Source organism: Hetaerina americana, unplaced genomic scaffold, assembly GCF_022747635.1.
Source record: "Hetaerina americana unplaced genomic scaffold, ioHetAmer1.1.p SCAF_9, whole genome shotgun sequence".
NCBI lineage: Eukaryota > Metazoa > Arthropoda > Insecta > Odonata > Calopterygidae > Hetaerina > Hetaerina americana.
Genome location: NW_027287538.1, coordinates 46,846,744 through 46,865,599, shown reverse-complemented (window position 1 = coordinate 46,865,599; position 18,856 = coordinate 46,846,744). Strand labels below are relative to the sequence as shown.

At 35.3% G+C, this 18,856-nt stretch overlaps 1 protein-coding gene across 1 annotated transcript in view; it reads right to left on the bottom strand.

The window, feature by feature from the left end:
* Positions 1-299: 299 nt before the first annotated feature.
* LOC139699062 (BTB/POZ domain-containing protein KCTD3) overlaps positions 300-18,856 on the bottom strand; it is a 39,085-nt gene continuing 20,528 nt past the window's right edge. The window contains exons 8-12 of the mRNA XM_071598063.1: positions 5,450-5,589; positions 3,418-3,604; positions 2,142-2,238; positions 1,864-2,045; positions 300-631 (exon numbers count right to left, since the gene is read on the bottom strand). Of these exons, the coding sequence (XP_071454164.1) occupies positions 300-631; positions 1,864-2,045; positions 2,142-2,238; positions 3,418-3,604; positions 5,450-5,589 (938 nt within the window). The remainder of the gene's footprint in view (positions 632-1,863; positions 2,046-2,141; positions 2,239-3,417; positions 3,605-5,449; positions 5,590-18,856) is intronic.

The window sequence follows — 18,856 nt, the reverse complement described above, 5'->3', positions numbered from 1 at the left end:
AAAATTCTAGGCACATACGACTACAAAAGTTGGGTGATGAAAATACACTCTATTTTCATATTTGGTCATACAAAACTGGACACACCTAACAGTCAGGATAGTATAAAAACTTCAAAACCACAAGACAGCAGACCATTTGCCACATGCAGCATTGGCTTGGCCAAAGGTTTTAACTCAAAATATTCTTTAGACAGACTTTTTAATTCACTTAAAAAATTATCCATTTAAGGTTAATTTTTTTTTCTCACTATATATAGTCGAGTCTGGAACAATCAAACCAACCTTTCCGCCTGTGAGTCTCAGACATTGGAGGATGAGGGTGTCAAAGAGGAAGGCGCGTTCCCAATAACCCCCCGCCTTGGCTGGTCAGTATTGCTTGCCACCGAAGGTCCAGATGCTGCCTCCAAGGAAGACTGAGCCAAGAAGGCAACATTGGATGCTTTCAGTCGAGGTGGTGCTGGACCAGTAGGCACTGATGGATGACTTCCGATGGCACCAGATGCCGCAGCTGCCGCTACGATTGCTGAAGGGCATGGTGAGATGCAAGGGGTTGAGCAATGGCTGTTGCTGAGGTCAAACAGGTCCAAAAGCCTCAGTAATTCTTCTGGCGTTGGCCCACCAAGTATTCGCACTGCCATTTGTAACAGTAAATTGAAGATGTGAGTTGTAATTGGTGCAAGAAAACAACAAACATTTTAAAAATCTTAGTGGCCAAATTTGTTTTCTCTTGTGAAAACTCAATTCTGGTTTAAGTTCTAATTTTCCAACCGGGAATAGAAGAACTGAACAGATTCATCGCTTGTTTTTATTCTACCTCTTACACTTTATTATTCTCACATCATTTTTTTTTTCATTTCACTACTTCTTCATGAGATTGATTTCCTTACAGAGGTGAATCTCTGGTCACAACTTGTCTGATGGTCACTCCATGAAGTGCTTAATTGGAGGATAAAGCCACCAGAGAATTTTAAAGCATCATTACCCCTCTAGTACAACGTATTTTTAAAATACTTTAAATTCTCTGGATACAGAATTAAGTGCATGGCAGGAGAGTGAATGATTAAAAAAATTTAGCTTTTCTAAAGAAATCTTTAAAACTTATATCTGTCTGGAGCAGAATCTAAAACTGTGGCCACCCTGCAAATCACAAAAGCAGGATATTTTATTTTCAATTCAATTTACAGTAAAAAATTTGCTTCACACACGTAATTGAAACCCGGTATATTGATATTCATGAGGGTTTTTATGCCATTCCTCGTCACACTTGCAAGAAACAGCTTCGTCTTCTTTCTAGTTAATGAAATCATCAGAAGGACATGACATGCGATGCTGAAAAAAGAGTTCACTAATCTTGTTCAGTTCAACTTGCACTCAAGTTATCACCAAAAACCTTAATGCTTAGGATAATTGAAATACATGATTCAAAATTGCTCTAGTTTTGAAGTTTTTAATATTAAGTTAAGAATATGAATTGAATATTGCAACGCTGATGTATTTCCACCCAAAGTTTGAACCTATAAGTAATCAGAGGAACAATTGTACCCCTATAATATTTGATTATGAAATTCAAGACAAAATTTGACACTTAAAGAGCTCAATATTCAAATTTGAAATAAATGGTAAGAAGACCATTCAACCTATTAGTAATCTCTAGCATTAACCTATTTACATATGCATTATGAAATCACTCAAAAGTAAGTAATGACAAGTAGTTCAAAACTTTTCAGTATAGGTATGGAAATCTGTTAAAAACAACTTTGAAGAAAAGGCCAAAAGCATGTACATGTCTAATTCAATTACGACAAAACAACTAACATCAGGAATAAATCAAAGAAAGGTGCAAAATCAAAGTTGTAATCTTACATGGCTCGCCTTTGGATGAGAGGTCAAGCGCAGTGGTGAGGTCCCACATTTGTATCGCTCCACTTGAGTGTCCAGTGAAGATGAACCGACGGGGTCGTGACCCCATACGACTGGACCCTTCACACTCGTGGACACAGAATGATGTGATGGTAGTTCCATCCACAGCCCGTATTACACAAACCCTGAAGAAAAAAGGCATACAAATGTAAGCATTTAAAAGTAACTAGAAGCCCATTTACAAGAACAGCACTGAGAACAAAAATGATGAATTCAAATACCTTTTTCCATTAGAAGCTAACCGGACAAATAATTGATCAGTCTCAGGAACTACTTTCTGCACAAAAACCTGCTCATCATCTTGCTCTCCATATGGACCTGAAATAAGAGGGCAAGCAAAAAAAATCCCCATTGTAATTACCGTGGCTACCGCACATTAATTATCTGTAACATTATTCTAACCAAAGTGTTACATTAGCTTACTCTTGTTCGAATATTATGTTAAGTTTTAGTTTATGGTGGTCTTGGTATTTAATGCAATTAATAAATATCCCTTATTACGCAGTTAAAATTAAAGGGTTAGTGAAATCGCTATAAAATCTTAAATTAAGCTTCTTGGATTAAAATTCTGCTCTATTCCAGAGCCAAGCACATAAGCACTTACAGTTCAAAATCTTTAGAAAATAGCTATTTCAGTAGGAACTCAACTTCCATATAATTAGAGCCTTGTGATTAGAGCTACTTTTAAAATGAGTTTTAATTAAGCCATCATAAAGTCCAGAACTTCTTATATTTTCATGACTGAAGGAGCTCAAAGGATATTTTGGTATTCCTTCAATTATTTCAGTTCATTTTGGCTAATCAATCTTCAAGTAAAGAAACACTTGTTGGCTTAATATGCCTACTTCTGATTAATATGTATCTTAAGATATCAATTAACCCACAAATTTTCTTTTACAGCAATGCCCCTGAAGTTTAAGCAATTCCATAAGTTTGCTAACCCACAAACATGAAGTTCACCCCTTAATTTTTCATATGTAATGAGTAAAGGTGAGTAATGAAAGAATCCATGGTCCATGTATGAAATTTTTTGGGTATACTGATCATACATCTGTGGATACAAGAAATGACTGGGAGTTTTGTGTGTAAGAAGAAAAAGGTTATAAAAAGACTATATGACATGCCAGTCAATACAATTCTACATTCACCACTACTTTCCTAGTTCTATCAAATTTCCAGATTACCAGATACACTGCCTTTCAACTAAAAGAGCATTTCTTTCTCAGTTTAAAGCTGTAAATAATATATTTTGACTTCACATCCATGATTTCATATTCAGTATGGAAAATGGTAAACATGATTTTCTATGTGATGTCTTTATTTTTTCAAACCAGAGCATTTATTTTATTCAATATTAATCCATAGAAGGCACTCATCATTAGCATAGTATGACTCATTATAACTTTCCAATCAAACACCAAAATAACTTCAAAGGAGTGGACTATTATCATAATGCATTTCATTTTGACTGTCAAAATACACAAGTAACTTTCTTACCACAGTCATTTCCAGCTGTATAGCTTATATTTGGTTCAACCTCATCCAAAGAGACAATCTTGAAAGAAGCAACAGGAGTGGATCCAGGTTGTGTGGAAATCATTCCTCTGAACCTTGTTACACTCCATGTGCGAACATGGCTGTATTCACTGCACACGGAAACCAGGAACTTTTCAGATAGGGTAACCTAAAAAGTAATATGGATAATGTGCTAAATCCTAGGGGTACTGAAGTAGAGCCTGGTCATAATAAGATTAAATTTAACAAAATATACTATAAAATGTGACTATGCCTAGGATTTCAATTTTGCTTTCTAATAACCAGTAAAAGAGAAAATAATGATAGTAAATTGACAATCAGCAATCTATAACCTCCGAATCCAAATACCTTGGTGGATTTTCAATACCTCGGTGATTAAATAGTCCAAACAAAAAAATTAGCTCCCTAACGTGTTCTCATTTGATTACAAATGCAAGACAAGCCCGAAGCCTCCTCATTTCGCACAGAAGTTTTTTAAAATAGGAAAATTTAACAAGGGATACATATTAAGCTATGAATTTGGTACCAAAATACACTTCAATCTGTATGTTGTATATATTTTATACATTTACAACTTAAGCAAATTACATTTCCTTATTAATGACATCAAAAATAGGGTGTCTATGGAATGCATGAACTGTAACTGAGGAGCATTTTCAACCTTCTAGTTATATTGTGGAAGAATGAGGAGCTTGGATAAAAAAGAGATCCCTCTCTTTTGTTACTCCACCTAGTACATTTTGTATTCAACCTCAAAACAACAATTACCGCCACCACAGTAATCAATTTGAAGTTCGGTTTGATAAGTGAGGATTGAGCTCACCTAGTGACAAGCCCAATGGCATGCAACACACACATTAACAGGGTATAATGGGGTCAGATCCTTTTCCTGCAACCACCGATGGTTTCTCAAGAAGATTTGAAACCCAAAAAAATCACACAGCTTGGGTTAAGTTGATGGTGCCCAGAATCAAACCTTGGCACTTGAGTCTGTTATTTATTTAATCATGCCTCTATTTTCTAAAATACAGAATTACTGGTTGAGGGAGTTTTAATATTTGTTGATCGTGATAATTTTTCAAGAACAAATTACCCAAAATGTAAGAATTCATTATGAAAAATTCAGGCTATTGCAAGAGTTTCATCATATTGAATTGACACATTTTGTGGCCTCCATTTTATCAAGTTTATATGTCAAACTCAAGTGCAGAGAACTTAACTGCAAGTAGAGTTTCGTGGTTTTGGTGGAGGCAAAATATTTGCAATAGTGTCCAGTGAATGCATGATAGCAATGGTCGTGGAATTTTTATGGAAAATTGTGAGCACCAATGACATTATGATTTATATTTATTCAAGATCTGTTATTTAGATGAAATAGGCTAGTCTTGGACAGCTTTACCAGAATCTATGCAAGTTTCACAGAGTAAATCCAAGGTTCCTAGACTAGAGTTTTGTAAAGAAAGGATGTTTATACTTATGTATGCTAATGCAAAATATAGCCACAAGTTGATGAGCATTGCCATGGGAAAATTTTGGCAACCTCTAAGTCATCAAACCTAGGACTTTCAAATTCAAATTCAAATCTAGGAATCTTCCTTCATCAATTTACTCAGGTTCATGAGGCTATGTCATAATTTTATAACTCTATCGTAAATCTAACTCAATGAGGTAGACATTCTATGACAATGATGACATTAAAAAACCGCTACAAAAACTTTTTAACAGAGATATTTTTCAAGATGCACAGCAGGGAGAAAGAGGGACAGCAACATGGGTGAAACTACTTTTTAGGCCTGCATAGTTTAATTTTGCATAGTTAAAGTAATTTTGACATCATTTCACTGAAATAACTTGTTTTATCCTAAAACAGATATCATAAAGCTTAAATAAATTGCACAATTGATAAACCTGGATGAAAAAGCAATGCATATTGCTATTTATGACAATTGCACTCATTATACTGCCTACATAGTCAACAAAGTGGATGAATTACCTTGGTGACTGGACTCTGGTGGACCGTAAAAGTCTGGAATAGTTGTGGAGCATGGCCAACAGTCTCAGGGTGCTGCACTATAACACGAACTGTGCCTGAACTTGTTCCGTAGGCAATTTCAATCCAGTTACCACAGAGGCCTTAATGTAAAGAGTGTAAAAAGGCATTGCAAAGAAATGTCTCCAATGTCAACAGAGAAATGATCGCAACCGCATCGAAGAACCGTATTACAAAACCAAAGCACACAACTTTAGCAGAGCTCTGCAAAGGACACTTCAATATACAATAAAATTTCAAGTTGGAAGCAACTGGCGTATTACTTAGACAGGACACACATGAAAGCAGCACATTATTTACCAATGGCAAACTTTTTAACTGGAAGCATTTTAAGAAAAAAATATGACATTTACATTTTATTACATGCAATACATATGAATATCAGAACTGTATTGACACAACTAGGTCAAATGGCTCTTTACATCACACTATTCACAAAACATACTTGGGGCCTTCATTGCACAATGCACAGCATTTGTGCCCACATGTAACCAATACATTTTTATCACGTATGTACCGACAAGTCCATCATAATAAATATTTGTAATGAAGTATGTTCACTCGTCATTGGTCGTTCAATCTCAAGATTGGTTGACTGCAGACCTCCATCCTACCCTATCAGATGCTAATTGGCTTGGTTCCTGGTATTTTTTGCAATGTTGATATGTTCACTATTCATAAAATATAATAAGTATGAAAGAAAGCTGTTCTGAATGCAATTTTAAAAGGAGTCTTTACAAGGAAGGATAACACAAGGCATATTTAGGCTGATGCAAAGTAAATTTCATGTTAACAAGAGCATTTATACAATAAACATAACAGTTTCAGGCTTAACTTTGTAGAACTCCTTCATTATAAGGTTAGAAAAAGGAACTTCGCACTTCCACATAAAGATTTAATACTTCACACGACCATGGTTTCGATGCTGCGATTCATCATCAGGTGATCATCCTGATGATAATGCACAGCATTGAAACCATGGTCGTGTTAAGTATTAAATATTTATGTGGAAGCACAACGTTTTTTTTCCTACCCTCAGCATTTATACAACTTCAGATTAACAAATTCCGCAACAACTATCTCTCCTCTGTAGTTTTGAAATTAATGGTGTACACAATTTGAATTGTAGTACAGATATCAGCGAAAACAGAAAATTATTACAATTGCAGGTGATGATCATTGAGCTTTTCCAGCAGTACAAGCAAGGGTTAGGAAGAAAATGGAAGCAGGCAGTTGGAAAGGTATTGCCCAAGTAGAGTTCTCACTTCTTGGTGATTGTGAAATTAACCTGAGACCGAGGTTTCCACAATGGTAGGATTTAGATGCTGTTGGGAGAGTAGGAAAAATGGTCACTTTGGAACTTCTATTATAGCTAAGTAGTCGGAACCAATCTAATGTTATAAAATATGGCTTATTATTTAGATCTTGAAAATCAATGGGAGCTACAGATTGTTACCTGGTTAGGGCTTAAAGAAGAGGAAAGAGTGGAGGGAGTGAAGGGGTTCAGGAAGAAGGTGTATGGAATGAAAGGTGCATGCATTATTGCAATCATTTCAGCGTGCACGGTTGGTTTTGTCAACTTCATTGAGTGCAGAGTATATCATCACGGGAGAGTTGCCTCCTGATGGCATTCTTAATAGGCAACAGACAGAAGAGGTACAGAATGCAATATATGGGGGAAAGGTTTGCTGTGAAAGAAAAAGGGGATAGTTGAAGATAGGGGAAGAAGGGGGCAAAAAGTTGTGAGCAGGAATGTAGCAGGCTATGAGGGGGTAGATGGAAATGCAAACATGATGAACCTCATTCAAACACTCAGAGTGGTTGACTGGAAGTGAAAAATCAAAGGGTTGGGAAGTTTATGAAACCTAAATTCTACTATAATGTTTTTTTTTATTTCCAGCTAGATACCCCTTAGGAGAGGCCAATTAGTGATCACAGATAATTATTGGATACAGGTTGTCAGAAGTTATAAAGTGGATGGAATCAGTGAGCTCTTTGACAAAGCTGGATTTCTTTGGTGGGCAAAACTGGGTTTAATTCCATCCCAAACGTCCATATGCTAACACACAAATAAGTTGGAGAATCTATGTTCGAAAATATTGCACATATCTGATATTGAAGTTAATGAAATCATTGAAGATAGGGTAATTTAGTGATGGAGGGGTTGAAAATATGAACAGAAACATGAATGTCCAACTAGTTCCAGCAATAGGTTTACCATTGGCCAATTCTTCAAAATCTCACGGTAACATTTAAAAATAATACTAATACAGTACTCTCACCAGCATTATCAAGTCTGAGGCCCTCTTTCTGCAACATCTTTTCAACTTCCAACTCATACCCACTTCCCCTTTTGCCTCTTACCCTTAAGTAAACTTGATTTGAGATCTTAATAAAGCAATTATATGACATGCCACCTTTTCCCAGTAAATATTCTTTTAAGTCCTATTATCACAAATAGAATAAGGACTTGCAACAGTAAAACTTCTTTATACAGTACACTTAAATAATGAAACAATGACTACCATGAATTATGAATAAAGTCCTTGTTCCCATGATCTTCTCTCAAACTCCCTGCTATCCCCTTCATCCAGAGCAGCTTGCTCAGTCAAGAGTTCCTAATATTCCATTTGCCCATTCAGGGGACTATTGGAGTGAGCTCACCAGACTAGCTTATAGAAGTCCTTAAAAATATTTTATTTATTTCTTTATCACAATAGGAATTTCAAAAGGGACAACATAATGCATGAGGGAGAGAAAACAATTAAAATTTGTTTGAAGGACCAAAATACAAAATTCTGTTAAATTCAGGTAAATCTCAAAAATGAGAAAGGTACCATGAAAAATTGATCACAGTTGGAAAAATAGCTATTTTATTTCCGTTTGATTCTTAAAAACTACGAGAAGTAGCCAGGGCAAGAAGTGATAAAAATTTTGTGGTGCTTGAAGCTCATTTTATATCAACAGCCACAAAATCAAACTTTTTAGGATTAGCCCAAATCAGATTCTTGAATGCAATATAACAACAGTAATAAACCAAACGGTTGGTTTCCCAGCTTAACTATTTCTACTCCCAGTGGCCTGTGAAATTCACACATCAGGGTAGGGAACATGATGTCCTAAGCATAGAGACCAGTTACTGATTGGATAATCCAGAGTTCAAATCCTGGGTGATTCCAACCAGGAAAATTCCTCATTAATATAATTCCAATCAAAAATGAATCGTAGCAGATTGAAATGAGCTACCCCATACTCAGAAAATGTGAATTTCACATCTCCTGGGCTCGCTCTATTTTCACCTCATTACGTAAACTACCTGAACTTCAAAACCAACCTTTGAACTTCTCACTGATTCAAAGCAATACCAATTTATATAAATCAATAGCAACATAATTTTTCTCCCTCATGCAGAAATTTTGAAAGGTATGTTTCCCACCAATGGTAATTTCACCTTGGGTTGAACATGAGATTACAAACCAATTTTGTGGAGCTATTTAATCTTTAAAAAAAATATCCTTTTGTGGCATTTTAGAGACCTGTCATCATTATCTTGGAGTACAAACATTAGATTACAAAAGTTTAGGTCCTCCATTTTAGATTAAGCACAATTCTATCATTTATCTTTGACATTTCTTTCGCTTCATGTTGTTTCTTAAGTTAACTATGCTTTGTCAGACGAGAAGATTGATGGAAATCACATATGAACAGTAGCATGTACAGCAGTTAGCACAATATGATGATTATACGGCAATAATTTTATAAATAAGGTAAAATATTATATTTTTAATTGTGAAATTAACTCAAGGTGAACTGTATGAAGTTCTGGATGGTCCCCTATTACATTTCACAGAACACTTTCAATGCACATTTGACAGCTTTTTACCCCTAACTACTTCAAAGAGTATCAAATACGACGAGGAGTCAAATGAAAACCATAAAAATTAAATAAACCTTTTAAATCCCATACCATTGGTCTGGAAGTTGGTAATACTGTTACCAACGCTTAAAAGAAAGCCCAACAGGTAGCAGCATTCTGCAGATAAGCGAAATACAGCCACAACACCAGTTTACAATGGCTGCCCCGCTTTTGACATGAACCAACAACATGAAACAACGTTCTATCATACATTTCCTGAGCAGTAAAGGTATGAAACATATTGAAATCCATTGGCTAATAAAATTCTAGCATAGTGAGGCATGTTTATCACTGAAGCAAATGTATGAGTGGAGTTTAAATTTCAGAAATAGTGAGACTTCTGTGGCAAATACTCCCCACCCTGGTCAGGTATACCATGTTGTGACACAAGAGTCTATTGCAGCAGCTGAAGCCATTATGATGGACAATTGCCGTGTGATGGCAGATGAAATTGCCACAAATCTGATCATAAGGCATGGCTCAGCACATAACATTATTCATGATGTGCCTAAGTTTCACCAAGTGAAACAGTTCAGTTCTGGAGTGAGATACCATGACATCTCACTCCAGAACTGAAGGAGCAATGCGTTGATGTCCTGGTGAAGAACTGAAGTGGTGCTTTGAAACAGAAGATGATGGCTTCCTTGCAAGAATCGTTACAGGAGACAAAACCTGGGTCCACCACCAACCCAAAACCAAGAGAGCAAGCAACAAATGGCATCACTCCCCATCACCAAAACCCAGTAAGTTCTAAGTGCAGCCATCTACAAGAAAGGTTACGCTCTCTTTTGGCATGAGTGAGGTGTTCTATTGGGACACTATTCCTAGGGAAGCCACCATCACCAGTCTTATATTCCGATACGTTCAAAAATCATCTTCAGCCTGCAATTAAAGCAACATGGACACCTGACTGCAGGTGTTATTTTATAACATGACAATCCTCGACCTCATGTACTCGTGTTCCACTTTTGTACAATACCTCACAGGTAAAAAAATATTCTTGGTTTTCATTTGATTCACCAATGGAGTTTAAGAAAAAGCACAATGCCTCTCTCCCCTCCTTTCCTATCCATCCTTAGGGAAGGCATCCATTCCTATGGTGCAAATGACCTCAGCTGTCAGTCGCCTTCCCTAAAACTACTACCACTAGTTTTTTTTTACTTATTCAAAGTGGTTCTTTCTAACAATTTTGGTAAATGAGTAATAATAAAATGATCAAATCTTGCACTCCAAAGTTAACATCTGCCACTATACGGCTATGACCCTGCTGGACCTATATGTGTATACATTAAACAGCTATTTCCTAATACAGATGCATCCAGGACTTCTGAGGGATATGAAGAAAAAAATATACAAAATGAACTTATGGAAATGGGTAGAATTTTATAAGTTAACATCACAGCAATTGATTGAAGATTTAATGACCCTGAGAAACAAAGTACATAAGACAAAATTATTAAAGCAGGAAGCTAGGATGTTAAAACCTAAATATTGTGGAATGCCTCTAGAAGATTAAGAAAACACTGGTAGCTTTTGAGGGGTAGGAAGTTAATGTTGTACAAAGTATCTAGTGGATTCAATAATTCTATTTCATGCTAATAAATAATTTACGGCAAGAAGATAACAGCTATTTAGTAAAATCATTGGATAAATATATATGTGAAGGGGAAAATAATGAAATGACATTGATTTCTGCTTGTGCACTGTCAGCATTTCTAACTTAAAATATGAACACAGAGAGGAAACCAGAGCCTAGTGCTGACAATTATCACATGAGATGATCAAAACAAGCGAAACGATGGATATTTGTTTTACAAAATATCTAGTCTCATGGAAAACATTTGTCCATATTACAAGATCTAAACCATAGAGAGTTGAAGTGATCCAAATACATACAGTGAAACCATTGATTTACATATTATATTTACATATTTTTCTCATGGTCCAAATTGATATCTATAATGCAATTAACCACTCCAATTTACATTGAATTCAGAATTATATCAACCGTCACCACCCCCCGGAGATGACAAGTCAATTTTTAGTGTATGTTTCAGGCTTCATTCATCACTTATGCTTTAATTTCTTTATTGTATATATTGGTTCGTTAAAATCAATACTTGCTATTATTTGGTTAATAAGGTTTATGTCATCTGTAATTTTTAACACATTGATTCAATAAATGAATATATTATTATTATTATTACTCTGCTGCGTAAAACCTGTGAAATACACACACCTACATCCCATTTTTAACCATCATTATGGATTATACAACAATACCTATAAATTGACAAAAATGATAACTTTGTTTGGAATCAAAAGCAGTAATTTTAATATCTACAGTAGCAAACAATTTTCTCAGTAAATTATGCTTGACTTTTTCAACATCAAAAAGGGACAATGAATATTAATGTAGACTGGATAGCTATTTCCACTGATATCGAATGCACAACCAAATAGTCATTGAACCATATTTGTACTAAGCCAACTGGTGTTTAATGATGGCACAACAGGCAGATTTTTTTCAGGAATGCTTTTGCATTTATCGTTACTAAAAAGTTATCCAATAAGACAAGCCGTCCTTCATACTTTTATGTTCAGCCTTTTTTATTTACCTTTATTGCACCTGGTTGCATAAACATTTGTGGTTGTTTATATTTTTCATTCCACTATGATCCTATGAGTTATTTCATTTATAAATTTTTAAAATAAAGTTCTAAAATTTTTCCTTCCAACATTAATCATATATATATTAATTCACTAGTCTCCTCAATAAAGATAATGAGAAATATCACTACAATTTGCAAGAGACTTGATAATGCAAAAGTGGTAAGGACAAAATTATCCTTAATTAAATCCCTTCTGAATTACTGTAAACTGCAGGATTGAAAGCTTGACATGGTACTTAAATTGGGTTGTTCAATAAAGACTGATCATACATTTTTAGGAACATACCTTTGGAAATGAAAAAAACAGTAACTTTGTGATTCCACTGAAAATTTATTACGATACGACCCGGGTTTTGACATTCAAGGTCATGACATTCAACGTCGAAACCCAGGTCATATCATCATAAATTTTCAGTGGAATCACAAAGTTACTGTTTTTCAACTCCCATATGAATCGATACCATAAAGTTACGCCGGAAACCATCAATTAGAACATACCTTTATTCATCCTCCAAAGTTTTATGCTTCTTCTCAAAGTAGTCCCTATAGGATGCAATGCATGTTTCCCACCTTTGTTCCAGTCTTCAAAGACAAGCTGGAAGCCATTTTTCATAGGTCTTTTAAAATTGTCTCAGACTAACCATCACTTCTTCCAATGAAGAATAAAAATCCATGAAGGTGTTTCTTTTCATTGAGGTAGAAGTCAAATGGGACTAGGTCTGGACTTAAGGGAAGATGAGGAACACAATCCAATTATTTTTCATGAAATTTTCAGCAATTAAATTTGTACTTTGAGGCCATGCATCATCATGCTTAAGCATCCAGCCTGTTGTTTTGAAATGTGGCCTTTCGCAATCGATGTGGCTTTTGAGAATTTTCAGCGCATTAATATAATATACTCCATGTACCATCATGAACGATTTTATGACATACTGATGCACAATTCCCTGAAGATTAAAAAAAGATATTACACACAGAAACCAACACTTTGGTTTTATTTGATGCTGGAGATTTCCACACAGAAGTTTGCTGTTTGCTCCCAGGAAAAAAACGAGCCACTTTTAATCCACTGTGAAAATATTTGAAAGAAACTCATTTTATTTAAACATCAGCTGCCACTGCAAGCTAACCTGCACACGAGTTTTCTTTTGTTCAGGAATGAGAGCAGCCATTCCCTCAACCACATCTCATGTCTTATTTTGCAATAACCCTTAGGATGGCATCATTGAAATTTTCAGTATTTCTGATAGTGCCCCATGTCATTTGACAAACTTCTATCACAACAGCACAACAATGTTAATGTTTACTCCAATAAAAGCAGCAAAAAGAGCTCCAAGTCCTTCTTCCTCAAAAACTGTCTCCTCTCTCTAAATATTTAAATCCATCTTCTAGTTTCACTATAGGAAAAACCAAACTCTCCGTAAGCCTCCTGTGGCATTACATACACCTCACCTGATGATTCGTTCAGGTAAAAGCAAAATGTAAATGCAGCATTGTGTTACACCCATCATTGCCATTGGCGAACTGAAAATGTTTCACTTGTAATGGCTGCTGTTGATGCAATGCTGGATTCAAATCAATGGAAATGGTAGCACATATACATTACTCATCAAGCTAACCATAAAATATAACATTAAATTATGCAAATTAAAAAAATATGATCACTCTTCATTGAACAGGCCTAATATACGCAAAGGGAGAGAGTCCAAAGGACTTTATACATTAATTTTTATTCCTGCAATAAAGAAGAGTGCAGAAATGTGTATACATGACAGAATGAATACTCTTATAACACATGCAACAAATATAGCTAGGTGATCTTCAAACAAATGGCATGAAGAACATACATTCAGATTTACAGCAATAAAATATAAGGCAAGAAAGCAGCCATTCCAGTAGCCACACACTTAGGCAATGTCCATAACTGACACCATGCTATTTGAGGGGACTATAGGGTTTGGCCATGACAACGACACTCCATGGCCAGGAAGAAGGGAGCAGTTAAGTTTGGCAAAACGTGGCCCCACTGTATACATGACTAACAGAACTAAATACATAAATCCCAGATCCCATCAACTACTATTTATGTACATTGCAGATTTCACTTTAAAACATATCTAAAAATCTTGCTTTATTCCCTGTCCAGGAGATTAGTTCTTTTTGAGCCCCTATTTAGATTTCCAAGCAACATAATGTCTGTATGAAAAACCCAAATTATAACCATGAAGGGCTAGGTATTAATACAAAATTATAAAGATATTTCAGATGCAACACCACAAGGTGGCCTACAGAAGAGTGCACCAAGAACCACTGGTATTTTACTGCATTTGTAGACTTGAGAAAAAAATTTGATTATTCACAGTGAAATGGAATTATGTCATTCCTTAAGAGAAATAGTGATCTACATTAAAAATAAGCAATTCTGAGGCCATCTGAAGGGCAGAAGACAGCAATCAAATGGTGCAAAACTGGATAGTGAGAAGTATCAAAATTATTCTTGACCTTCAACATAGCAGTAGGAGCTGTAGTAATTGGCTTTCTACAATACTTTTCAAAATTAATATCAGTTTGGTATACATGACCACTCATTACCATAGAATGCATGATGATACAGAGGAAAACAAATGTTTCTAAAATTTATTAGAAACATTGCAGAATGAGTTTTATACATTCCTTTTTAACCAGGACAAAAACATTTCTATCAATTGGCCTCTGAATTCTTGCAAGCCACTTGAAAATGCTTTAGCACCCTGGTTGAAAGGCCACTGACATGGAAAAAATGCTTAATGAATTTCAATTTTCCCTACGTGATTTACCACTTGCTTATCATTTTTGCCTTCATTTTCTCTCCTCCTTAGCAAGTAAAAATGACACTGGAATCAACTCCCATAATCTCTAATAACATGAAGTTCTTCGCTGCTTTATGGTTCTGAATATCCTAAACAAATTTCCATAAATTGTTTTTCACTCATTCAATTGAATTCCACCATTTTAAGCACTCTATTGAACAACCTAATCATTTGGCATACATGGTTAACCAATGAAAAATTTGTCAAAGTTAGAATTTGAAAAATTTTCACCACATACCACTAAGTCGCTCATCAATCATATGGAATTTAACTCTGCCACATTGGAGAATATTAGTTCCAAGATTGTGTCAATGGAAGTGCTAATCAAATTTTAGAAAACTTGAGAAATTTAGAAAGACATGGCTAACTTACATCTGCTAAGAAAGAGCAAAGGGGTTTTTTTTTGTCCTGGTCCTCCAAATAAATGATTCCCTATTCAAGAAGAAATTCCTAATGAACTCTTTATGAAGGATTATGTTTGAGAGGTAGGAGAGCTATGATGGATAGCACCCATATCTTAAAGAAGAGCTCTCTTCTGGAAAAAAGAGGAATTATCTTACAATTGATAGCTTCCATTCTTTCTTCGATGCAGTGCTGATCCTTAACTGTGCAAATATACAATACAGTGATCCAAAAGTGTTGTAATATAAACTTCCATACTCCACAGCAAATTTCACCAGAAATATGTACATCGCAGAAAATATACTGAAGTTCCTTAAGAGAGTAGCAAAAGCTTTTTTTTCCAATATAGGTCTCCATATCAATTTATAACCATATTCCAAATATTAGGTCAGATGAGGTCTAAAGTAAACTGAGGAAGAATGGATTTATGGCCATCCAGGCATATGGCTGAGATGAACAAGAAAACTTTTGAAAAGCCTAATATACTTATAAACACGTTCTGTTCAATTGTCCCAGGAACTGTTTGCTGAACTTTCCATTATTGACCCTGTAGGCTCATAGAACACAAGGGTAGGTGGAGATGAACTTCTGAGAGAGGAGAATAAGAGGAACCTGTTGATTTTATGAGAGACATTTGAAAGATACTGTATGTACATGGAAAAAAGTGCATGCTGCTATTAAAAGAAACATTTGATATGGACAATTTGGTGTGTGCGAAGGAGGACTAAAGCTTGAAGGTTATTAGAAAGAAAGGACAACAGTAGCATTAAATGAGCTCAGCAAAACTTGATAAAGTGGAAGAGTATTTTTTTACCTGTGAGCCAGGATTGCCAATGATGAGAGAAGCAAGAGGAATATAATGAGTGGAATAGTGCAGGCAAACAAGGCATTCTACCAGAGGATAAATTTACTAGCAGCAAATACCACAAGCCTGTAAGTGAGAACATACTTCATTAAAACACGAACATTAAGCATTACTTTCAACGGTATGGGGAGTCATAAGAAACATATATAAATAATAGAGAAGATTATAAGTCATTTACAAATGGAGTTAAAGAAGAGTTACAATTTTAAATTGACAAGATTGAAAAGCCCCACAAAGAGTTGGCGAAGTCATCAAAAGAATCTGGTGTTAACCATTGAAAAGAATACTGTTAATTACTTGTGAGGGTCTTCTTATGTGCATTAACATTTAAATAAAATGTGAATGACACATTGAAGGTCAATGCATAACTGCTTTGAGAATTTATTACATTAATGTAATAAATCTTATACAATTGGGTAATTCATACCAATCCCTGTCTAGGAATAGAAAATATTTAAAATAACCACAAATATAAATACAGCCAGAAACTTCTGATATCAATTTCATTCCTTTCAGCCTGGATATTCTTACTGCAATGGGAGCTAATTACATTGAATATTACATAAACTCACTATAATACTTTATACATGGGTCGTTCAAAGACTCCTTAGAAAATCCAACAGATGGTACTCATAGTATCGGCAAAGGTTTCCTTTTAATAAGCCTCATGTCTTGCTAGACCGCTAAGTTTCAGCTATATCCATCGCCTGGTTTCATTTACATAGTCCATTAAAACAACAAACTTTTTATTCAGAAAAATGGAAAAAATGAGCTGTTTAAAGTCTTCTATTTTAAAAAGGCTTTAACACAGAAAGATCTAACAAAGCCGAGTTGGAAGAAGAATAAAGGAGGAATCATCTACAGAGATTACTTGGAAAAAGGACAAACAATAAATGAAGAGTATTATGCATGATTAATGCACCAGTTGAGTGAAGACATGATAAAAATTATGAAATTACGGTGCAAATTATTACAATATTGTTGTATTCATCAGATTTGGCCCCCCAGACTTTTTTAATTTCGAAGCTTGAAAAAATTTCTTGGTTAAAAACAATTCACACTAATGAGGAGATCATCGGTAACAAAAATGTCTATTTTGAGGATCTTCCTAATCCTACTTTTTGGATGGCTTAAAAAGGTTGGAGTAACACTGATAAAATTGTATCAAGCTAAAAGAAGATTGAATTGAAAAATAAAAAATCTACCCAAAATAATTCGCTTTTCTCTGATTCCCTAAGAACTTATCAAATGAACCAAGTAAGAAGAAAATTACATCAAGATACTTCCAATTTAAGTGAAAGCACACATGGTCAGGTACAATGACAAGTCATCATCTGTTGGAGATGGGCAAAAAAAGTGGTTTTCAAAGAAGGATTTTGAGACCTGAGCTATTTGGTAAAGAACAATTTTGCTTACCCTGCTTCCAGCCTAAGTTTTACTAAGAAGATAAGACCAAGTATATGAAAGTGATGAAAAATGTGAGGCTTAAGACTCTTTAAATGGAAAAAAGTATTAGATAACATTGGTAAAGTGGTAAATTACCTACAGAGAGCAAATGCGATCATCTCCATCTTTAATGCCTACAAAGCATTTAGACAAGTGCCAAATAAATGTCATCAACTATTATGCCAAAATAAAATAACATAGTATTTAAATAACTATGGAGTAATAATACGTCTGACATGCATTTAAATTATTTAAACATATTTTCCATTGTATCCTGTACATTATTTAGCTATCATAATTAGTTTTAAAGGATTTAACTGTTTCCCATTATAAAGTGGATCGCTGATAATGTAGATTGTAATGGAACTTCATCTTTTGAGATCAGTTTTATGACAGAATTTCCATGTGTTACTTTGACTGCTGTTATAATTGGGTAAGTATTTATGCAGCCTCTGACAACTAAATGTATCCGCTAAATACATGGTAAAAATGCATTGACATACGAGGGTCATCCGGAAAGTAGTACCCGTTCGTGAAATAAAGACACAAAAGTAAATATTAACAAACATAAAAAATTTTATTTGAAAGAGGATACTTTAAACTACTTCTCAACATAATCTCCAAGCAAATTAAGGCATTTGTCATAACGTGTGACAAGTTTCTGTATTCCTGCTGCATAGTCCTTCGCCGCCAGCTCATTGAGATACGCGAGGGACCCATCTTGCACAAATTTTTGCATAATGCAGATGGTGTTTAACAATTTCATGAACAATTGTTCGAGAAACATTGGGAAAATGCTCACAGATGTCATCAATTGTGACGCGCCGATCGTTCCTCACGAATTCGTCAACTGAGCTCACCAGTTGGTCTGTAATGACAGACGGTCTCTCCGAACGCTCATCGTCGTGTGTGTTCCCCCTCCCCATGTTGAAGTTGCGACACCACCGCCGAACAGACGACTCGTCCATTACATTGTCTCCATACACCTCCTTTAATTGGCGATGAATATCACATGGGCGAACGTTTCTTGCATTGAGGAATTTAATCACTGCCCTCACTTCACAACTGGCGGCGTTCTCAATTTTTTTAAACATTGTAAACAATCACAGAAACAACACAGGCAATGCTAGCGTCACGCAACTTGGCTCAGAGAAGGCAGACAAGCCACTGAAGCTATCTGACCTCGTCCAGCGGCTACTC